The 24731-nt window shown below is 38.9% G+C and overlaps 1 protein-coding gene across 1 annotated transcript; it reads left to right on the top strand.

The window, feature by feature from the left end:
• On the top strand, positions 1–22601 carry LOC149297942 (4'-phosphopantetheine phosphatase-like). The gene is made up of 19 exons (XM_089487990.1): positions 1–118; positions 4596–4678; positions 9338–9546; positions 11879–12062; positions 12449–12541; positions 12947–13100; positions 13730–13911; positions 14812–14893; positions 15216–15316; positions 16426–16581; positions 17212–17324; positions 18005–18092; positions 18552–18703; positions 19289–19344; positions 19922–19971; positions 20429–20533; positions 21336–21436; positions 22052–22120; positions 22388–22601. The coding sequence occupies exons 1-19, from the start codon at positions 1–3 to the stop codon at positions 22599–22601; spliced, it is 2310 nt and encodes a 769-aa protein (XP_089344116.1).
• Positions 22602–24731: the final 2130 nt, after the last annotated feature.

Raw genomic sequence — 24731 nt, 5'->3', positions numbered from 1 at the left:
ATGGCGACAAGCGGAGGGAGAGGTAGGAGCGGGGCCAGCATGGACAAGAGCATCACCCTTCCGCCTGACGAAATATTCCGCAACCTCGAGAACGCAAAGCGCTTTGCCATTGATATAGGTAGGTGTGCGGGATTGGGTTATTTTATAGTGTCACCCGGGGACTCGGCAGATGCAGCCGCTCAAGCAGTTATAGCAAGTTAAGCGCCTCACCACCTTGCCGCTGTGTCGCTTGGTATGCTGGGGAATGTATTTCTTTTCCGCTCCCCTGCCGTTCCATAGAGCTCGCCACTAATTGTTTAAGAACTACAACTCCCGCGAGGCGATGCTGCCGTCGTGTCTGCTGGGAGTTGTAGTGCGGCTCGATAGCTGTTTATATGTAATGCTCCCGATGTTGATCCCAAGCGGGACTGCAACTCCCATGATGAGGCTGTGATGCTCTGCGGAGACTATAAGTAAAAAAAGTAAACAACCTGCCGTTACAGTTTCCACACCTTGATGTATCGGTGCTGTGCGTGACAGTGGCACCTAATTAAATGAGCAGTCACGAGTGGGTTTTGATACATAATACGCAATGTCACAGCAAGTTATTCTGGTGATGTTCACTATTGTAGTGTGAATATGGGCATTGTAGGGTTAATTGATAACTGTATTCATGGCATTTTCGTCAACCCTTCACATTTGTTATGATATTTAAATAAAAAAATTAACAGCAAATATCAGCTTTTCTGTCAGAATAGGGTCGGCTGGGGCAGTTCTGATGGGGGACAGTGTAAAATATCTATAGGTACCCTGAGTAGGGTGTTTATAATCATGCAAGGTGTGGTGAAGATAAATGTACGAGTATGATAGAAAAATGTACAATAAAAAAATGTAAAATCACCCAGTTCTTGAGACTTTTGTGTTCACCAAAACTCAAGCAGCAAACACCCACATTTCGTAATATCCCTCCTTCAAACCGAATCTCACACCCTCTGCGAGCACCGAGTGTTTTTCCTTCTGCTGCTGAAGTAAATGCATGTGTATGAATATTCATGTTCCTGGTGCTTTATAAACAGTGCACAGATATCTCCCTGGCGTTCTAAAACAATATGAATTTTACTAATTGTTTTGTAAACATACGATTTGCCAAACAAACAAAAATAATTGTCTCTGGAAAGCACCTTCACCGTGTTACGTAATGCCGGGATCGCTCAGAGTCTGTAATCTAAACGGGATATTTAAAGACCAGGTTGCTTCAGCTAATCTTTCTAAATCTGGTAGTCTTATTGAGGTTTTATTTAGATGGGACGTGGTGGAAGAACTATAAACTATATATATATATATATATAATATATAATGTGTGTGTAAGATCAAGGTTACAAAGCATTTTGTTTTATAGATAACCTACCGGTGAGCACAGGTTGTTGTAGATTTTTCCCCATTTAGAGACTCAGACCTTAGTCAGTCCTTGGTCTCATCTTACATTCAGGGTAGCTTTACGTCTATCCCATTCGTGTTTAACTTCCCTCACAGTATTAGCCTCTAACATTTCAGATGGGAGGCTGCTCCATTTATCCACCACCCTCTCAGTAATGTAAAACAGCCTTACATACATTTTCAAAATGGTGTTTTCTATTATTATTCTTGATGCAAATGTATCAGATTTTTTTTTTTACTGGGTTGAATCTTAGCACTCAAGTCCTAATGGATCTCAAAATTAGAGAGGTGAGTCGTTCAGAATCTCTCCCCTAAGAGAATTTCATAATTCTGGATAGAGCTGCTAATGGACGTCGAAGAGATGGAGAGAAGAGAGTGATCAAAGCAAAAGTGGCGCAAGGTCTTGCACTTAATAAACAATTACCCGATTCCACGTCTAAACGTTGCCCTTGGGTACTTGTTGGCATGCTTTCCGGGGCAGTAATTGTGTTTCTTTCTCTTGTTTATGATGTCACCTGGCAGCGACTTTAACTAGAGATTATTTTTTGATCTTTGTGCGTTAGGAATGGCTTTATCCAGTAGTAGTGGTTTCGGTTCTATAACCCTACTTGTGACACATTGGCGAGCTGCTGTGAACTTTGCACGAGATGCTAGTTGGCACAGCGTAGGCGAGGATGAATTCTAGTAGGATTATGCCCCATCGGGTTAGAGGTTGGCATTCCTGCTCTATAGAGTTTATTTGTATGTTTTTTACACTCAGCCTTCAAAGAATATTGTGTGAATTTGACCCAAATCTTCTGCAGCTTCCCAACAAGAAGCCTTCCCTGGTTGAATTATGCCATTGTCCCTCTCCCATTGGTCTGACGATAACCGAGTCAACCAAGAAATCTCGTGAGCCGGTGCTGGATGAAGTTGTGTTTTTGCGTTGCTGAGCACTAGATGTGTTCTACCAAATGCAATCTCTAGGCAAAGCACCCGGCAGCGGGGAAATAACACCAAATGTATACAGAGTGTTCTGATGAATTCCTAGTATACATTTAAGGCAAGAGGGTAAAATATAAGGCGATGCCTGGCTATTATATTAATTAAAGTGTGTTAAAGCGGTTGAGGAGGTCTCACCGGCCGCAGACCTTGTGTGTGTCACCATGTGTGAGCCGGAGATAAAGGCTTCATTTTTTAGAACGTAGTTTACTGCCAAACCTGCATAATTATTAACAAACCTCTGTTTACCTCGCTGACCTCCAGTCTTAAAGCTGGCCGAACATATCATTCCATTTAAAGGAAGTGGAATTAAGTGATGTTTAATCCTATAAATCGGTTCATTCTCCTGTAAGAGGAGCGTTAGGAAAGGTGACAGGTCCCGATTTGGTGTAGATTATTGCCTACGTGACTCTAATAACGCTGCATTTTCAATGTATCTTTGGTGATGGGTTATACTCAATGGGCCTCTAAGGAGAAGTGGATGTTAAAGGCATTTGATGGGAGAAAAGAACCATTTAATCTCATACTCTCTAGACTCGCTCGTCCTAGACATGTTTTTTGGTTTGGCATAGTAATTAACTTGTTATAAAGTGATAACGTTATATCGCTTATATGCTTAGGCCCTTAAAAGTACAATAATGCTGATATTTTTCCTTTAGGGTTTGTTAGTTTTATTGGCCTCTTTCCGTGCTGTCAGTTCAGCGTTTTATGTTTTTTCACCCGGGGGCTGTTTCTCGATATCAGGCAGCAGCACCGGGTGTATGCGCATGAATGTGCCAAGGCAATAACATAGACAGAGGTTATCCACAAAGCTTAGCGATTCTTGTAGAAAGTTTGCTATGGGAAGGGATGGATAAATAATCACGATGTAATCGTTTCATACGAGCTGTGTGTAAGAGTAACTTGTGTTGACACAACGAAACAAAATCAATAGTTCACATTGTGGCCAATACGCTGCTGTTTCCGTTTATCTGCACTCGTTTTGGTGCCATTGTGTTGCTTGCCTCAAAATCAATGCCAAGTATTTATTATGATATTTTGAGTGGGCCAATGGGCCAACTCACACCGGAGAGAAACAGTACTTAAGTACACTAATATCCCTGACACCCCTTCTATAGAAGAAAGCATATAAAAGTACTCTGTGAGTAACCCTAACCCTCTGTGAGTGCTTTCATATTCATTCCATCAATATGGTAAAATAAAACACTTAACTGCCACAAAAACTGCCTTCTTCCTCCGTGACCTCACATCTCTTGCCCTCTGATTGACAGCTTTAAGCCGATTGGAGGCGAATATGTCACGTTCCGGGAGATGTGTTCAGCCAATTGCAGCTCTTACACAACATTTAGCCGGGGGGGGGGGGGGGGATTATTCAGAAGCCCCATGCAAAAGGGGCCACACAGTTATAATATTAAAGTGCATTGATGTTGTTGAGCTTGGTAAAGCTATAGAGAAGTTAAAAGAGGAACTGTCACCCATGAAAAAGCTATATTGATATATAAGAGCAGAAAAAAGATTTCCCCTTGTTCAGTTTCAACATTAGCAATAAAAGTGAGCTGGCAGCCGAGACATAAACGGTGTTGCTGGGACTGTCTCAGCAAATCACTGGACTGTTGGGTGAAAGTTGTAGCCCTAAAACATTTAACTACTTAAAGGGATTTATCACATCTCCCTTCTTCTTTCCCCAATCTATACATATGGAAATCCATTAGTCTTTCCTAGTTTTTATCCCGCAAACCATTTTAGTCGCCCTCCTCTGAGCTCTCTCCAGGATGTCTATCCATCTGGCGATGGGGATCTCCAGAACTGTACAGAATACTCTAGGCAAGGCCTGGCCAGAGATCTGTGCTGTAATCACAGAACAAACAGTGTCCCCAATACTATGTTCTGCCTTGGATTTTTACATCCCAAATACGTTATTTTACATTTATCAACATTAAACTGCAGCTGCCGCATGTGTGTAAAGGGAAGCTGGTTATCTGATTTAACTAAGATCTTTTCTGGAAATGGTTCAATGACATAACAGTTTTTTTTTAACTCCCTGGTTATGAAAGTATAAAATCCAAACAGAGTATCCCAAACCTACCTGTAAGACACATGGATACTCTTTGCTGGCAACTTTACTGTATTTTAACCAAAACAAACAGAAAAATATATTCTAGATAAATGCTTTATTGACCTATTTTTTTGTTTTCTAGGTGGATCCCTAACCAAATTGGCTTATTATTCCACTGTTCAACATAAAGTAGCCAAAGTAAGGTCATTTGACCACACAGGAAAGGTAAGTGTCTTTTTGATTGATTTCGCTTGATTACATGGCTTTTTTGGTCAAAGGTTGGAAAGTGATATCTCCGGTGGCATTCTATTCTATACATTAGACTGAAAATGTGGGTCCGTAACACAAAACTGGAGAGAAATCTCTCTCAACTTTTAACTATTTGGTAAGTCACCATACTAGGAATGCCTAGGGATTGTGCCTTAGTCTCAGGGTTAATGTGCAGATTGTTAAGGTCACACATTCATGTTGTATACTCAGAGCCGGCCTTAGGTGTTCTGGCGCCCTGTGCGGACTACTCCTCTGGCGCCCCCCCATCCCCCCCAAAAAAGGAATAAAAACTTGGAACAAAACCCCAATCACTATATACTACGCCAAACATTGATGTGGTGTAGGCCTACCACTTCATTGTCTGGCTTAGTAGTAGGGATGCACCGAAACGAATTCTGGACTGAAACCGAAAGTGCAGCATTTACCTGGCCAAAACCGAATATGACCCCCCCCCACACCATAAAAAAATCTAACACTTTTATTTAAAGTAAGTAACACACCATAATAGGACAAAACAATTAAATAACAATATTATATATATATATATATATATATATATGATTAACAGCAATCACATTCCTATCATGCCCAGGCATACCCAGATTCCAGGATGTACTCGCAGACTTGGCATGATAGGAGTATGATTGCCCTATCTACCCCTTCTCACTCCCTTCTCCCTATCTACCCCCTTTCCCCTGTCTCACTCCCTTCTCCCTATCTACCCCCATCTAACTAATCTACCCTTTCCCTCTTTGAAGTTCACTTACCTTTCAGGAGTCCTGCGGTGGGGGTGCAAGGCCTCTGCCTCCCAGCTCTGCCACTGTATGGAACAGTATAGAGTGATGGGAGTTATGATGTACTTTTAGAGCATAATTAGATCATGAAAAAGACATTGGAAATGGTACAGCATAACACCCATCGCTCTCACACGCATACCAATCCACACGTATACACCAATGCACACGTATACACCAATGCACACGTATACACCAATGCACACGTATACACCAATGCACACGTATACACCAATGCACACGTATACACCAATGCACACACACACACCCATCCACACACACACACCAATCCACACACATACACCAATCCACACATACACACATACACACTAATCCACACACATACCAATCCACTCTCACTGAATGCTTTCCTACCTTTCCTCTTTTCTCCTTACAGCTCCTTTTCCTTCTCTTCGCTCCTTTTCTTCAGTTCTTCTGTCTTCTTCCGGGTCAGAGGGCACGGACGAGGGTGGGCGCGGCTTCAGTGTTGTGCGCCGGGATCTGACAACAAACCCTGGCGCACAGCAGCTGTTGCCGTGCGGATCACAAGGGAGCGGTATCGGAGGTCTTTAACAGACCTCCGGCTCCCTTGAGTGATGTTAATCCGGGTTCAAGGGAGATCCTTGAACCGGCTTAAAATCACTCAAGGGAGCCGGAGGTCTGTTAAAGACCTCCGATACCGCTCCCTTGCGAGCCTGCTCCTCCAGCGGCGGACATTACTGTCCGTCTCTGGAGGGGTGGCCCCCTGATGAGCGGCACCCAGTCCGGACCGCCCCCCCCGCCGCTAGGTACGCTACGGTGGCGGCGTGGCGCCCTGTAAAAAAAATGAATCTCTTAGGGTCAAGCTATTCATTGTAAAAATCTAATTTAGTTTACTTTAAATGTTATTTTTAAGGGTGCCAGGATCAGCTTGTTAAGAAGGTTGGCACAGGTATGTTAAACATTACCTTGGCTGAACACCAGGGTGATCAGATAATCCAAGAAAAGGCAGAGCTGATGCTGTTTTTAGAAGTTTTAGTTGCTTTTTTATAATATACGGAGAACTTGTTGAAAACATCTTGAGTATAAGTCATTTGTCTAAGACTACTTATTGGATACAACGCAAGGCAGGCGGTAGCTAATAGGTAGTCATTTGGCATTTTAGCAATTAGGGATTTATCGATGCTAAGAAATTGAATTTCACTGTTGTAGACCTACATTAGAGAATGTAACAATGTTTCTCCAGGAAATGTAAATACATATGCAATCCAGAATGAGTTTTGTAATTAGTTAACCTTAAGAATGCTGTATAACCGGTAAGTCATACAGTGATCATCTGTGACTATATTTTATGCAGCATTAATTTGGTTTGCCGAGCGGTATGGAGAAATACTTATAATGACCGGCAGTTGTCGTTATTGTTGCTCATGCATGTGCAAACGCCTAACGGTATCAGGGCTGGATTTATATTACCAAAATCTCCAAGCACCAAAACCGATGGCACAGCCATACGCTCTAAGAATACCTATTTGTACACTTTTAAAAGTAAAAAAAAAAAAGACAGGACTGGGTAAAGATACAGTGGGGCAAATCATTTTGTTTATAAAAATTGGACATCGCTATAAAATGCTATATAATTTGATTAATAATAGTAAATACCGGTATATGGCTCTAGACACACGACTAATCTGCTTTATGGAAAATCCAGCCTTAAGCGTGAGAAGGGCTCTGTCGCGTTTTCTGGCATCGAGAAACAGCTTGCTGTTGTTATTCGCTGTTCAGAAATAGCGCATGTGCAGCCTTATTTACATTGATCATGGGTTATCAGAAGAAGCATGTTACTCTATTGCATGTCTACATAAACATGCACAACTGTTTGTTTTCGGTAATGCATGGTTTTTGTTCTTTCTATGTTTTATTATTAATATTTCCTTTTAGATGGGAATCTAATAACAGGGTACTTTTTGATACAACTTGAGCCCCTCTTGTTTCGAGGTGGCCGTCCTGATCTTTGCATAGTGTGACCCTTAGGCCTGGCAGGTAATAGACACTAACTGTAGTTACACCGTGCTGCCATGCAGGGCTTCCGGGACGGACATGTGTCGGCAGTTGGTGCAGATAATGGGAATTAATGTGAAGTATTTATTCAGTCGCTTTAACTTTTTTCACTCCTGCGCCCTGCAGTATCTGATTTCCAGAAGCAAAAAGATAAGAGCATAGCAGGGTTATGCAAATGCTTTCTGCAAAGACAGGTGCCCGTCTGAAGGCTTTTAGAAATCGTTCATGGAGATGGGGGATCAACAGAAATGTTCTACTCCAGGGGTGGTTCACTGTCTCGAGACGTTCCTTTCATTCCCATTGCCTGGATGCTGGTAAATGTTAGAAGGCCAGAGAGCAAAGCTTCTCACTGGCTCTATAAATAGACAGCTCCACCATCTGTAAGACGGTACATTTACTGGATGCAACTGGACTCCTAATCTAACAGACCACCCCGACAACCCATAAATAATAATTGTAAATTTCAGACAAATTCTGCAAAATGAGCAGATTCTTCAGAATGCCCGCATGTATTTGTAAGGAGGACACAACTGAAGGGAACATGCAGCTATCACTAAAGTGCATGTAAGGCTGGGGTTTCCTTTTTTGAAACATTTTGGAGGTGATGACACAGTTTTGAAATCAGCTAGTCAACCAGCTGTTTGCCTGAAATAAACAATAGCAACGTCTACCCCTGGGGATAACTTGTTTTTTTTTTTGTAATTGAAAGTGTCTCCTTATCTAATACTGCATACTCCTCAAGCTGTTATTTGTACTGGTCAGGGGAGGGCTGGCCCAGGGGACAAGTAAATCTGATTGGCACCTTTCCCTCCCACAGACACACATATTACACAATCATGCTAACACAAAATTACACATACTTACTCATGCTTACACACACACACACACACACACATACTCATCCACTCTCACACACAAACACACTTAAACATTCATGCTCTCTCACACACACACACACACACACACACACACACACACACACACACACACACACAGTCTAATTCCTACTAATATACATACATACATACATACATACATACATACATACATACATACATACATGCATGCATTCATTCATTCATAAACACTCCCTCTTACTCACTTAGTTTTCATTCTGGCCTCACTTTTACCAAGGGATCATGTAACCTTGAATTACGTGACTCCTCTGTTCCTGTCTCCCTACTTGGTGCTAGTCCTAACTAAATAATACTTCCTATGTAAACATTGTACCCTCATAAAATTATTCCAGATTTTTTTTTCTCAGTTTTGTTCAACTAATGCTTTAAGGGCAAAAGGAGAAATAAAATGCAATAATTTTATCTGTGGAATATAAGTCATAAGTGATGGTCTACTTTTTATTTTTATTTTTTTTTTGATATTTGAAATTGCTTTTATTTACTTGCTTGTTTCCATCATTATGCTGCCTGGCATCATCTCAGGAAACACAAGATAGATTTTTTTTTTAACACAATTTCCTTTAGGTATTTAATGGATTAATTAGAGATCTAGTTATCTGGGTTCCTGTGATTTTACATATTAATTGATCTGGGATCTCTGCATGTTTTACATTGATTTTCTCAATGCCAAGGGCATATTGTATGAGTGTGACTTCAGAGGTTGTGTACTCCGGCTCCTACGATGCCGAGACGAGCTTTAACCACTGCTGCCTTTCCAAGATGAATGCATGAAGCGTGTGTTGGGATCAGAGAGGATTGCGTGCCTTCGTGTGGTTGTAGCCTGTCTATTTCCCTGAGAAATGTAAATGCACTGTACTCTTCTTCAGGATACAGACCATGAAATGTTGTATGAAATATCCGAACAAGAGGAGATCACAGCCCGACTCCACTTCATTAAATTTGAAAACACATACATAGAGACCTGTCTGGACTTTATCAAAGACCATCTAGTGAATACAGAGACCAAGGTTATCAAAGCTACAGGTGGCGGAGCCTACAAATTCAAAGACCTCATTGAAAAGAAATTAGGACTGAAGTGAGTTCATCCGGTGCCTGAGAACTGAAAGATCAAGAAATTTACTAAATTGTGCCATTTTTGTCCTTGCTGATTATTAATTAAAGTACGCTTTTATTATATAATATATCATTCTGTATAACTAAAATCTGATATTTTTCTTTTTGTAACCACAACCCCTAGCAGCTACATCCTGTTTTGAACACATCCCCCCGTCTGTATTTTCATTTTTTTATTTTTTTTTAAACAAAGGAAAAATTGCTGTCACATCCTATTTAAATTTCAAATTTCGATACAGATTAAGCAAACACTCATTTAAAGGGAATAGCGTCTTCATCTGTATGTCAGTGTTCTAAATTAGAACACTATGCAGCCCAACACTATATAAGTTTGGCTGTGTTAAGCATGGGGCTTCCTATGCAGAATAGATTTTTTATTTGGTCTGGGGGTCGGAGTTTACGTATTTTCTTATTTTCTGTAAATTCCCATATCCATATCTCAGAAATGACATGATTATAAAAATAATCAGATGTTTATCTTAATACTAACGCTCGTTGTCTTGGAAACCTGATTATTATGATTTATTGACGTATCTTGTGCTGTCATGTTTCCCAGCTCTGTGCATTGATTCTGCACAGCCTCTTGGATATAATGTATCCACAAACCACAAAAAATGGCTGCTTTTTTAAGACATCAGATTGACAACCTAGTGTTTTTAGGGACACCTGGCAACGGTTGCAAATGAAGGATGCTTTATTCCCCTGTAACCTCCACTAGGGATTCATGTGCGCTCCATTGCTTGCATCAGACATTAGTGAGTAAGCAGGATGCCGAAGCCTAGGGAGCTCTGAATGACTTCCCAAAATCAGGTGACTTGGCACCTTTTGTTTTAAGGCAACCCCCCCCCTTTTCCATCCGATTCCATATACCAGGGTGAAATAAGAGAGAGTTGCTAAGCCGTTGCTGAACTATGCCTTTTTAATTCTCATTCATTACAAAAGCTCGTTGAGAATCATGGTTTGTTAGCAGAGGTCAACTTCCTGGAATGCTAAAGTGCAAAAAGATGGGCACAATGGAGCATGGCTACAAAGCCTACAGCAAAACTTGGCTCTTGTTACCATTCTGAAACATGCGTTTATTGGTACTGTAAATGTTTATTCAAATGTTTAATAATAGTTCTGTAAATTATGTTTGTAATATTTTAATGCCTTAAAGACAAACTGCCGCCTTCACATCAATGGGGATTTTAGTAGACTGGTATAAGACGTTGGGAATTATGTATAAAAAGGGATTCTGGTTCAAAGTTTGAAAAGTGGTCTTTTTCACCATAGCCACCTCTTGATTCAGCCAATCATTTTTTTTGCTATTTTGAAAAGACAGCTTCTCAACCTTTCCACCAGAATACCTTTTTTTCTGTGTGTTATTCGTACCCTGGTTGTCATTAGCAGTTCTGATATCAGCCATGAGACACAACATTTGGTCCCTTGTGTGGTCACGAGTATGGGCACTGTATGTGTCTGTAGGTTGAGTAACATTACCATTATATTTTTCTTTACCACACGAAAGGATTTATGTCAGGTTTACAAATGTAAAGTTTGCCTCCCTGGCCATTCTTATAATTGGTTAGTGGTGGCTAACCTCGGCTTGCCCAGCTGGTGTCTTTTTGTTGTTTTTTTTATTATTTTTATTTATTTATAGTAACCCAAGGCTTTCATATGAAAGAGCCAGCCAAATAAGAGAGAGAGGAACTGTCACCAGTGAGCGTTTTACACATTTAGTCTTGAAACCTGTAATACTTGGTTATCAGGAGCCACTAAACCATGGCAAGAAATTAGCACAATTTAAGTTGAGTCTTGGTGGCATTTGGTCCATACCTAGATAATACAGATATCCTTCGAAGGCAAATATATATAATAACCTTTTTATATGCCTATTTATCAATTTTTAGGGTTGTTTTCTAAATCCTCCGTGTTTCATCATAGTCTACAGTGTATAGAGGGAATTTTGGTGGTGATATCTTTATTGGATAGCTGAAGTATAACAAATTTCTAATTTCCGAGACTATCTAGGTCTCTTCTTTGAGGAGTATTATTATACATACCCACAAAGAAAAAGGTGCGTTTGCTTAATTGGTTAATTTTCTCAATGTAAGTAATGTAAAGTATATTATATGTAAACTTCCATGACAACTTTACAGGCAGCCTAATGTTATTGTGTACCTATGTGTAATATGGTATCATACATGAGCTTTTTGCATCATCTGTTATTAATCCCCACACAATATTTTATAGCTTATTCCATGTAATATAACTTTTGATCTTTACCTTTTTGGTTTCTTTTTCTTTCTTTCTAGAGTGGATAAAGAAGATGAGATGACATGTCTCATAAAGGGGTGTAATTTTGTACTGAAGAACATCCCCCATGAAGCGTTTGTCTATGTGAAGCATGCAGATCCTGAATTTCGATTCCAGACCACTCATCCCAACATTTTCCCATATTTACTAGTTAATATCGGCTCAGGAGTCTCAATAGTTAAGGTGAGATCCTTATAACCTCTATAAAAACATACATTATATTCTTAAAAGTAAAGTGTGACATCTGAGATAGAACCGGTGCTTTCTTCCTGTCCCCACGGGTTGTCTGTTGGAGGTTGGCGGAGCTGCGTGCCTTCAGCATAGATCTTGCTTTTTTACATGTTTAAGTTTATTTAGGTTTTTAAGACCTAGTGATATGGATCCCAAAGCGAGTGAGTCCTTGGTGTTAATGAAATTAAGCTAGATCTCTCGCTGTTTGGTTTTCCATGAGTAATCAGGACTTCTCATTCTCCTACCCTAGGCTAGAAGGCGTACTGCACTCCAATACTCTCTCAACACAATTGCGTAACCAGTCTGGTTTTTAGAGCTTAAAATGTTTTTATTGACAGGTAGAAACAGAAGACAAGTTCGAACGCATCGGTGGAAGTTCTATAGGAGGTGGAACGTTCTGGGGGCTCGGAGCTCTTCTCACAAAGACAAAGGTTAGATCAAGCAATACCTCTTGAGTGGAGTTTAAAGACAAATACCATACGCAACTTAAAATGTTTTTGAAAACTGACGTGAAAGGCAAACCTTTGCCGATTCTGATTGTGAGGAATAGAAGAAACGTACTTTTTATTAATGGTTATTGGTATTTCACAGTAAAATAATATTTCTTCTCATGATATTGAAAATTAAGTCCAGTTCTCCAATGTCTTTTAATGTTTCCTCCACTCTACCTTTTTAATAGATGATTTTCTTGCTCGGTAAAAGCTAAACACCCTCAGCACAAATTGCTTAATTAATGTAAACATGAAGCCCAAGGTTTGATTCTTCTGCTATCTACAAAAAAGAAATACTGCCACTAAGGAATACTTGCTTAGAAATGTTCCTCTTTATATCTGCAGAGGTTTGATGAGTTATTGCAGCTTGCTGCAAAGGGACAGCACACAAATGTGGACATGCTGGTGAAAGACATATACGGAGGGGCTTACCAAATTCTGGGATTAACCGGGAACCTAATCGCAAGCAGCTTTGGCAAGTCTGCCACTACAGACAAAGGTACCAGGAGATGATGTGTGTATGTAGAGGAACTTGAAATGTATTCCGGTTATTTTAAAGGGGGGCATGGCCTTCACCTTATAATCCTCTAAGTTTGTAGACGGGACGTAGTGTATTGGCCAGAACCAGGTGTGTCAAACGCCAGATTTTCGTGAGTCTCCTGCATAACCTTTTTCCATGTGGTTCTTGATATACAGCATTAACTTGAATGCTTTGACCTTAGTTTGATTTTCAAGATCCTCTATTGTAGGACAAATTCAGAGATGGTATTTATGTAAATGGTTTGCTGAAGGCATCTCAATAACCACACGTGATTTTCTAGTTACGTTTCTATACTTCAGCACTAAACTTCTCGCATGCTTTAAGTTAATTGGTGCATGCCAAAAGAAGGCTTATAAAATATGTCAGAAAAGTGCTGATTTTATGTAGCTGACCATCGATGGCTACACAGTTATCATGAGCATCTCAGACGTTCTGCCAGACAAAGCAGGGATAAGTACAAGGAAGCGACTATATGCGTCTAGAAGCCATGTGGTTTCAAGTTCACTTATAATAAAACCTATAAACAGGTATTTATTGATGATGGTAAACTATTTATAATTATTACAATTATTTGTTTTCCAACGCAGAATTCTCCAAAGAAGACATGGCAAAGAGCTTATTGCACATGATCAGCAATGACATTGGTCAGCTGGCCTGCCTCTACGCCAAACAGCACAACCTCTACCAAGTATACTTCGGGGGTTTCTTCATCCGGGGTCACCCGGTTACAATGCACACTATTACCTACAGTATAAACTTCTTCTCCAAGGTGGGCTTAACGTCCAACACGGTGCAATAATAACTAAAGATAACTAGAGATAAACTGTGTCCAGAAGAGTTCCTTTCATGAATTATTATTGTTGTTATTATTATTATTATTATTATTATTATTATTACTACCACCTTTAGTTCATGGTGTAGCTCTCTTTGCCAAACCACAAAGCCACTTCTTAAGTCCTGACTCCCAACTTCTACCTAGGTGTTTTTCTGTTCTTTGTTTTCAAGTCAGTGTAATATATATTATTATTTTTAAATGTATGAAGGTATTACGATGACAGAATCAGTCCTTTATGAATACTGAATGGTGTGTCAGTTATTACACAATGTTAAACTTTGCTTGTTGTGGTTCATATGTAAAATCAGACGGGTTTAACTGGATTTTAGGATACAGCCACTGAATTCAGAGAGACATTTAAAACAATAATGTTTTAATTATTTCTGATTAGTATTATAGTATATCCTAGTATAATACAGCAGAGCACAGGGAGGATGAACATTTTTGGGCCTGAGTGACACACACACACACACACACACAATGCACACTTACATGCAGCAATTTGAAGAATAATCTGCATTATGTTTAACCCTTCTTTTCTCATATGTTAAGGAAGAAAAGGGCAGCGGTAGCAGCACATGGGTTCCATGTTTCTATTTAGTAATTTTTTGTAAGTTTTTAAAGGATAATTATGGTTTTGTATATCAAAATGTAATATTTACTGTGATCACATGGCCACGTTTCAAGACTTAGGACTGTTTATGTCACGGATTTTGTCGCATCAAGGACATTGATAGCCGATCAAGATTCTTATTTGTGTTCTATACACTCTGGGTACCGGTGAATATTAGTTCATCTTTAACTGAATCTGTACATTTTTGATCAACTTTCTAGGGAGAAGTCCAAGCACTTTTTCTCAGGCATGAAGGCTATCTTGGTGCCATTGGGGCATTCTTGAAAGGAGCCGAAGAAGACAGTAAGCATGAGATACTTGTATTTTGATGATATAATCCAAGGGTGCCACATCTGCCTTCAAAAACTGCAAATCTGACAAGAATTGAGACTTTCTCTAATGAACATGCAATGAAAATGTTATCGTTTCGAATAAATAGTACTGTGTTTGTTGCCTTCACGAGCAGGTTTGGCCACCTATGATCATATTTTTTTAAGTTTACAAATTTAGTTTAGTAAAGTTCTATTACTAGTATTAGGGTAGTAAGTAAAGAAATAAAAATAAACTTTTATTGGTCAATTTATAGTCCTTTTGTAAATTTATTATTTTCTTATTTTTTCTGCAGATCCCAATCTTTACAGCTGGGGAGAAAATTACGCTGGCAGTTCAGGTCTTATGAGCACCTCTCCAGACATATATCCCATGCAGCGCTCCCGAAGTGGAACAGTAGGTCTAATTGTCAATGGTGGCGGAAATAGCCGTCTTGGTGTAGCAATATTGGGATGAGGGGGAATGACAAGTTTTTGGGATCTCACAGGGAAATATTTTATATGCTTAATGCAAGGTCTCTCTCCAAAAAAAAAAAAAAAAAAGTGCTCCTACATCCATGATGAGATGATTTCTTATGTATTGTCTGTCGATGTAGTGATTTCATAGGTGATTCTACCTTTTAAGCCACTTGCACCTTTATGCAAATTTCTTTCATTCATTCAAAAAAGTTTCTCGGAACATTCTTCTGCCCATTCTTATTTTTCTTTTTCTTTTTTTTTTTTTTTACTTCTTTCATCATCCTTACCATCAGTTCTCAGTAAGTAACTTCTACAAGATGCTGCTTATAGGATTGTGTGTGTGTGTTGTTTTTTTTGTATTGGTGCCAAGGATTTTGTATATACAGTGTGTGTGAAGGCCTTGTTGCTCTGTTGATAAGGCGTTAATATGTTATAAATGTGATTCAGTGCACTCATTCAACATGTTCCGTTCTGCAAGAAATTAAAGAAAGACGTGTGTATGAGAAGCCTTTGATTGATAGGTACCTCTGCTTTCATCTGCTTGGGTATCACCACTTTGCGGTGCTGTATTTTGGATTAAGCATAGGAAAATCTTATGATAATCAAATACCACTTTTTAAATATAAAGTCTTCAGCAATAGTGTAAAGAGAAACGTACAGGTCCGAATCTTCTTAAAGGACTGGGGGGGATGAGAGGTTGGCTCCATTCTGATCTATGAAGGTCCAACGAGATTCCGCAAGAAGATCTGAGCTGGCCCTATGTGATTCATAGTTAACGTGGCATGATTTGGAGAAAGTATTCTATGTTATTCAGGGGCAAACTGAGCCCCTCTTTTATGTAAAAGAAAGGAGTTTTTTAATCATTTTAAAAGTCTTTACTGCAATTTATTACCTGTAATCTAGATTATTGGGAAATGAGTAGTTCTTGTTGTTCTTGGACAAAACCTAAAATATTTCATACATAGATAGCATATACGATTTATGTTATGTTATCCCAGTGCTTTTTTTATGTTCGGTTGCTGAGTGTTAGTCCTCTGTGCTCCGCAGTTTGACATGTTGGAGATGGATCGCTTGGATCGGCAGCTGGTCAACCTTCCTCTGCTGTACGACCCATCCTCGTATGTCCCAGATACAGTGGATCTTACGGAAGATGCCATGGCTCGCGAATACTGGCTTTCCTGTTTTGAAGAAGCTTTGGAAGGGGTAAGTCAAATTCTTTAAAATGTATTGTATTCCTTGTCACTAATTATTAAAGGGACAATCTAGTTTCCCAAATAGCCCCACTAATGATTAATATGGATTGTAACTTACGGTAGTTCTCCATTGCTGCAGAGTACACCCTCTCCGTGGTCCTGGTTTTCATGCCGCTTTCGACAGCTTTAAGCAGTCAATGAGTGGCAGGAAAACACTTCCATTGAAATTAGTTTTAAGCATGTGAGTGGTGGGAGAACTCTCGCTCGAGACAGTACAAGAGTTGGCTAACCTTGAGTTTACATTGGCAGGGGACAGAACAAACAGGCAAATGCATGGGGCTATCCTTCAGAATCCCTCCCTGCATTTGCAATGGGGCCAAAATAGTAATTTAAAGGGACGGTGTGTGCCTATGATGGTTAGAGTGTCCCTTTAAAACCGGTTTTATGAGAGGAGGGACAATGTCATGTATAAGTCAACCTGCTCATAAGAACATATGTGGTTCTCTTTTTAAGTCTGTTTTTTATATTTGAAGTCACATCATGGTCACAATTGACTATTTAGTTTTCACATTTTCAAGCTGACTTCTCTTGCTGCTTAGTTTAAGGAAAACAATTTGTGTTTTGTTTTTTTTTTGGTTAGGTGGTGAAACGAGCTGTTGCCAGCCAGCCAGATGCAAAGGACGCCACAGATCGAGCTCAGAAATTTCAGCAGAAATACTGGAATAAGTTGCAAACATTGAGGCACCAACCATTGTGAGTATGCGTTCTTCCCTTTAACTTCTCCCCCAACGGCAACCCGAACCAGCAGAAACTTAACAAGAGGTTTAGAATTTACTTCCTCGTGGTTTGTCTATTACATGGGTTAATAATCAATGTATATAGTTTCTCTTTAACCTCAAAATTGCACTGGTTTATTTAGTGTATAGAACTTTGAAGTGTATAGAACTTTGGAAGAGTGACAGATCCTTCTTAATGAATAAAACTCAAGAACCGTTGCTTCTAGTATCAGTGGTTTGTCATCAAACAGAATACATTTGAGTTTTACCATAAAATTGCTGAAAAAGGAGCAGGGACTCTGTCTTTTTGGACCGAGGGACCTAGTTAAGAGATGTGAGTTTTGTGTTTATCCCGAGTTCTTGCATTAAACTTTTCGTTTAAAGCAAAACGATACAAAATATGATGGTTCTTTGCTGTTTGTATTGAATAAAGCACAACTTGCAGCTGCTGCCGCACCATTTTATTTAGATGTATCTGCAGTCATTAACTTTATTATGGGTTTCAAGCCAAGAGAACGGCAGAGGCCATCTATCAAACATGAATGAAATGGATGTAAATGCAATGATAAATGTTACTGTGTTTATCTTGATAAATGTTACGTCCCCTCCTTTGCAGTCGCTGGATACTTCTCATTTGTTTTCTTTCCTCTCTCCTAGTGCTTATGGGTCCCTGACAGTCCGCAGTTTGTTGGATACACGAGAACACTGCTTAAATGAATTCAATTTTCCAGATCCATATTCAAAGGTGAGTAAATATGTTTTCATTATGGTTCCTGCTACAGATCGAAAGGGAATATATCAACAAATATGATGTTTTTACTATTTACACTTAGTGTGATTTGCTAATGATGTATGCATTTGAAAGCTGAGAGGTCCCTTTAACTTTTTCGTATTCTTCTTGCAAATACATGGAGCGGGGTTCTGCAGAAGCCGTCTCATATGCTTTTGCCCCTTTCCCCACCCAATTTTGCTTGTAGGAGATGTTCAAGCAGAATTTTATAAGCATTGGCTTAGTGTGGTGTTCGAGCAGGGGAAGTCTTCCAAAATGTTACATGACTGACAGCAATGGCGGCCTCCAGGTCTGCAGTTAAAGGACATTTTTTGAGCAAAATAAGATAAAAGCAGGCGTTGTCAATGAAGCTGAGGCATAAGTAACTGCATAGGATTTTTTTTAATACTTTTGCCTAATCCCTTTTCTCTACAGGTAAAGCAGAAAGAAAATGACATAGCCTTAAAGTGTTATAAGAAAGTTATCAAATCTTTGGATGCGTTGGACTGGGAGGAGAAACAGTTTGCTTTGGTGAAAGGACTGCTCGCAGGGAATGTCTTTGACTGGGGGGCAAAAGCCGTCTCCGAGTAGGTGATCATTGTGTTACCTCCATGATTTGTACAGCTTTAAGACTCATTAAATAAGAGGACATCCCACGAGTCTTCAAGATCCAGATTTTAATGATTGAGTGGAACATGATTGCTGGTAAATGAATCTGGTACTAGGGTCCCCTGCACCTTACCCCCCCACACCAGTAACTTATATACACACTAGCACATACATTAGCACATATATACCCACATAAACACACGAACATATACACTTACTAACATTAACACACATATATAAACACTAACACACACTTACACTAAAATATACCACATCTCACTCCAACACACACTTACACTGTTACCTGCCAGGGGCCTTGCCATACTTTCACTGTGACGTTTCGTGACCCCTCTGTGCTTCCGCCTCCTCTGGACCGGCCTTGTTTGAAGAGATATGGGTCATTCTGCTCCTGATTAAGGGTGAGTGCGTTCCCCTGGCACTTAGAAGGTTAAGGAGTGCTTGTGTCTGAGTTCACCGTGTGTTTCTCGCAGCTGCCGTGCATTCTGGCCAACAGATATACATTTTCAGAATAAATGTGGTTCTTGGTGTCACATTTTTTGTAGGGTCCTGGAGTCCGATGAAGAATTTGGGTTTGAGGCAGCAATGAAGAAGCTACAAGGTAGGGTAATGAAATATCTTTAATCTGCAGCAAACATTTCAATGTCATAAGTATTATATATGCTTAGAGGAAATTATTATTATTACTTTCTTAAATGTAAATCAATTGAAAATATATGGTGGTTTGAAAAATGTTCAGTCGGACTTTGGGATTCAAATCACACCGACGTAAATTTTACTCTCTGGTATTCCAAAACACAATAATCACACATTATTGGTTCCAAGTTACGGTAAAAGTCATCATCCATCTCAATAACTAAGAACTTTAGACAGTTACCTTGTCCACCACCTACAATATCTTACAGTCACAATGTCCTTAACAATTTTAGTGCCCTTGTGGTTAAAAAAAGAAAAAGCCCCACTATCCTCTGTTGTCCATGCTTATCTACAACTACTAAAGCAGGACATTTGGCAAGGGGAAAAAAAAACTGATCAATATAGACTAGTCAAGTTTCGTCGATATAGTTTATAAATTCTAGAGCTTTATAAATGCACAGAATGTGTGAATTTTATTTTTTTACACACGCTTATTTTTATGATTACACGTGACTGATGTGTTTTTGGTTTGTGTCTCGAAGCACGCCCATGGCTGGTTGACTGCTACAGTAAATGGATAGAACGACTGAAGGTATGACAGTCTTCACTGGTTTGTTTATACCTGGGAGCGTTCTAAATTAACTGGACAATTTATTTAAACAGGAATCTGATGGTTTCTTCATCCACAAAACCAAATGAATTGCATTATATTTTATGAAAATGAAACCACAAAGATAAAGCTTAATGGGTTCTTCCCCGTGTTGGTGGAGACAGGGGTATGCACAGTACACCACATTCCACTAGGTGGCGGTAGACTTTTTCTTTTGTTTGTGTTTATTATTCAACTTTTTTTTTTAGTAACAGAATGATGTGCTATTAAACAGTTCAAAATAAATAAATAAAAACATTGGGGAAGGTCTGAGTACTATAAGGAATTTAGGACTTAGCAGAATTTAGAAGGTCTATCTAAAGGTACATGTGATCCGGCAGTTGTTGAGAAGAATAGCATTTAATGTTTTCTAATCTACAGTTCTTCTCTGTCGTTCCAGGGTCCACCTCATAAATGTGCCTTAATATTTGTGGATAACAGTGGCATAGATATAATTCTGGGTGTTTTCCCATTTGTTCGAGAGCTCCTTGCCAGAGGTACAGAGGTAACTGTGAACTCCTAGAACTTTCATATGCCTGCAATGAAGATCTATAATGAGGTTTCCTCTCTGTTGCTCTCGATACCTTTTTTTTTTGTTTGTTTTGTTTTGTTAACAATCATAATGTATTTCGATGCTTTCTGTACCCGATGCATGTTGTTTTTGTTTGGGTGCCCCATCTCAGCAGAGGTCGCTCCTCAGAAACAGGCCTAAGTTAAGTCATAACTGAACCCCTTTATGTCCAAAATTATGCAAAACAGCACAAAAACAAAGTGGGCAATAGCAGAGTAGTTAGGCATTCATTGCAGCTGATTTGGAAGGGTAGCTTTATACCTAAATTATTTAATAGCTGGTGTATATTGAGGACTGAAGTTCTGATTACCCCAATCCCTTATAGAGAGACAAGAACTAAAAACCTGTGGTTCTTCTGTGGATTTGTACTAAAGAAGGCTATATATTTCTACTAAACACAAGAAGCATAGGAGTGTCCATTCTTAACTATTCTCCTACTTCATGGTACATTTACGGTTAGGGGGTTACTGATAGTTATCCTCCAAGTGCAAAGAAACAGTGGGAGGTGGGCTTTAAACCAAGCTTTTTTCATGTAGGAATAGGGCTACGCTTGGCTACGCTTATGTTTTCTTTACTTTGGGTGTAATTTCTGGTTCTGTGGCACTATTCCTTGTACATTTTTTTTCTTGCTCTTTTAAAAATGAGGCTATAGATATATTATTTCTGATTCAGAAAAGTCTTTATGTGTGAGTACTGTAATCTATCTATTTTCTACGTGTATTGTTTGATTTTACAGGTTATATTGGCATGTAATTCCGGGCCAGCTCTGAATGATGTAACGTTCAACGAATCCTTAATTGTCACGGAACGTATTGCAGCTATGGATTCAATAATACAGTAAGCGTTCATATTATCCAGTAGTTGTTAAATGGTTTTTTTATTATTTTTATAAACCAATTGGTTCTAGATTGGCCCTAAAATATTTTTTTTAGCAATCTTTCAATCCAATTCACAGAAGTGAGTGTTCTGGTGGAGCGCTTATGTTTTCCTGAAAGTGATGATAATGTCGATGTTCGGTTGTGCATGAGCTGTAACTCATTACTTTAACAAAAAAATGGTGCAGCTCTCTGCAGAACCAGAAGCTTCTAAACTTTTGATAATCCTAAATTATCTCTCCAAATGCATTCTTATGTTTGTTTAAAGCAATTTTAATTCAAGAGGTAAACTCACAGGCCTTGCAAAAATGTGTCCTAGGAATCTTGTAAAGCAAAGAAAAAAAAACTGAAAACAGACACTTTTTGGGTTTTTATACAGACTTTTATTGTGGCCCATAGACAATACACTAACCATTTAAAAAAAATGTATTTTATTGCACAAGACCCATGCGGGTCCTATGACAAGTAATCCAACAAATTCTCATTATAGTGTTATACTTTAATTGTTTTAGACTTGGATTATATGTTAAGATGAGTAATTTGATGTGTAATGCAAATCTTTTGTTGTTCTTTCAAGGTCCGCTTTACAGGATGACAGATTGATACTGGTACAAACGGGTTCTAGTTCTCCTTGCTTAGATCTTAGGTGAGTCTATGTTGATACATCCGTGTTTTATACATTATCCCTGCCGCCTCCAATAAAAGTGGTTTATTAGCTGCCACAGCGTATAAATATGTGAGCACGTATGATGACTCAATATGATGCATTTACTTACCAAAGGGTCAATTTCAACGGACTAATGGAACACTATCTTAAAAATAATGGCGTGTTTTAGAACCCCTTCATTTATGATTCTGTCACAAATTCTCAGGTTATTTTAATCTGACCTGTCGGACGTCTTGTTTTCTGTAGCCGCCTAGACAAGGGTCTCGCCATGTTGGTCAAGGAGAGAAATACGGATCTTGTGATCATTGAAGGCATGGGTCGAGCCATCCACACAAATTACTACGCAATTCTTCAATGCGAAAGTCTTAAACTGGCCGTTATCAAAAACTCCTGGTTGGCAGAAAGATTGGGTGGCAAAATCTTTAGTGTGGTTTTCAAATATGAGACGCCACCCAAGTGAGGAAACCACCAACTCTTTAAAAGAAAAAATACCCATTCCTCAGCACTAGTTTTATTCATCAATTGTAAAGAATGTATTTTTATTACAGGGTGGGGAGTTAAGTTGCTGTATTTATATTGTGCTTTTTGTGCTGAGATTTAAAAAAAAAAAAAAAAAAAAAGGGGCAATATGCGTCAGTATAAATATATAAATAAATTTAAATTACGTAATAGTTTGAATTGGATTCTTATTACTGTGCTTCAGGCATGAAAACATTAATTGGATGCTTATTCCGATGGTATGCTGTACATGTGCACTATTGTCTTAACTTTAGGGCAGACGTCTAGCTTTCATCTCCTTAGTTTAGATGCGGATCATCAGGAAAACAGAGCCGTAGACTTTTTATTTTATTTGTAAAGAAAAGGCTATGATGTCATTTGTACAGCATGGGGTGATTATTTTTTATGCATATTCTTAATCAGAGCTATTGCTTTTTTCTCTCTCACCCAAGATCATGTATTAAAGTCAAACCATGTACACTGTGCAATGTTTTATGAAAAAAATGCATGGCCTTTTCTTGATCATAAACTTTTCAAACACATTTTTAGGCTTGAAGTCCCACATAATTCACTTTTTAGAAGAGGTAAACGCTGCTATTTTGGGATCCTTAAAACAAATTTAGTGCTTTGACCGCTGCAAATTTGTAAATGTGTCTGATTGTGGTGGCTGATTCACTAAGTTTCCTGCTTATGGTAAACTGTGTGTATGAATTCACCAATAGCCAGGCGACCCTCAACCCGTGAAGATGTTCCAAAAGTGAATCTTTGATTTAGATAATTACCTAGCACAATTTGTTTTTTAATTGTTTTTAGAAACAAATAAGCCGCTAACATACACATTTTGGCTAAATCTAGGAAAAAGCACTAAAGTTTGAGCCATTGTGATGCTTCTCTGGGTCGCGCTTCTCTTTCTCTGGGTAGAGGAGCTCTGTTTGGCCATGTCCGCTCCCCACCCACTTAAGCCAAACTAGGGTTAGCCCCGCCCCTGTGTTTGGCTAACCCCTCCTACACAGCTGGGCTAGCCCTGCCCCTTGTGAAGATACTCCGGAAAAGAGGGTGTGTTCTAGGTAGCCTACCTAATGTGAGCTCAGTATTTTGTTACTCTTGCCCCATTTAAATTGCCCTCTGAATAAATAGCAAGAATTATTTTGGCCATCTTGCTTTTAGGAAATAAACAAGTCATACTAGCAACCCACACATCAGGTTACAGAAATGTGCCATTTTCAGGGCTTATTTTAACCATTTTCATTGTTAACTGTAATAATTGGTATGTGTTAAATATACGGCATGCAAACTGACAACATAAGCTTTCTATAAATATTACATTATATGAACTTCCTTTTATATAACAGTTTAATTTTACACTAAATGCAGCCTGAAATGTAACATATTGCAGTTAAATGGTAATTCTTCTTTGAAATTATACTGTTTTTCAAACCAGTTTTTCAAAATCAGTTTAAATGATTTTTGGTTAAATCTAATACCAAATGGTAAGTGTGAAAAACACCAGTAACCAACCAATGCTAGAAAAAAAAACAACCCATGATTGGACTAGCTGCTCATATTCCATTAACTAGAAAGGTAGTTCTACTGAGCATGTGCAGGAAGTGTACATACGAATGCTTCCTGATTTCAGTAGAAGCAGCTGGGGGTGGAGTTAAATGACCAGGAAGTCTGTGTTTCAAACTTTATTAACTAAACGCGTGCATCTTTCTGCATGAAGCAAAAAGCACTGTAATTCTTGCAAAAGAGAATCTTAATATGCATTTAACATGAAAATATGGCTGGAACAAAATGCCATTAAATGTCTCTTCTTTGAAAGAAGGCATAAGAAGATAAGAGAGATGATTTCATTTAGTTGAGTGTCATGCACAACAAAAATACAATAAGTTTTACTAAAATTTCATTTTAAGACAAATGTAGAATTTAAAGTAAATGAAGCAAGTAATAAAACCACACCAACACACAAATCCCAAAGTGTTAGGGTATTATTTTTATTAATACAGAAATTCTTGTATTTTTACATGCAATTATGTCTTCTCTTTAAAACAGTCAAATACCCCACATACCTTACCGCAGCTAACGGCAACTT

This window comes from Sceloporus occidentalis, unplaced genomic scaffold (assembly GCF_023333645.1).
Source record: "Sceloporus occidentalis isolate IW3139 unplaced genomic scaffold, rSceOcc1.0.p SCAF_35, whole genome shotgun sequence".
NCBI lineage: Eukaryota > Metazoa > Chordata > Lepidosauria > Squamata > Phrynosomatidae > Sceloporus > Sceloporus occidentalis.
Note: the sequence above shows the minus strand (reverse complement) of the source record. Positions and strands in the feature narration are given on the sequence as shown.

Bases quoted from the DNA above. Each gene is read 5' to 3' on its own strand.
- LOC149297942 (XM_089487990.1), top strand. From the start codon at position 1: ATGGCGACAAGCGGAGGGAGAGGTAGGAGCGGGGCCAGCATGGACAAG. The intron at 13,101-13,729 runs GTACCAGGAGAT...TTTCCAACGCAG, and splicing joins GTCTGCCACTACAGACAAAG to AATTCTCCAAAGAAGACATG. The intron at 17,325-18,004 runs GTGAGTATGCGT...CCTCTCTCCTAG, and splicing joins ACATTGAGGCACCAACCATT to TGCTTATGGGTCCCTGACAG.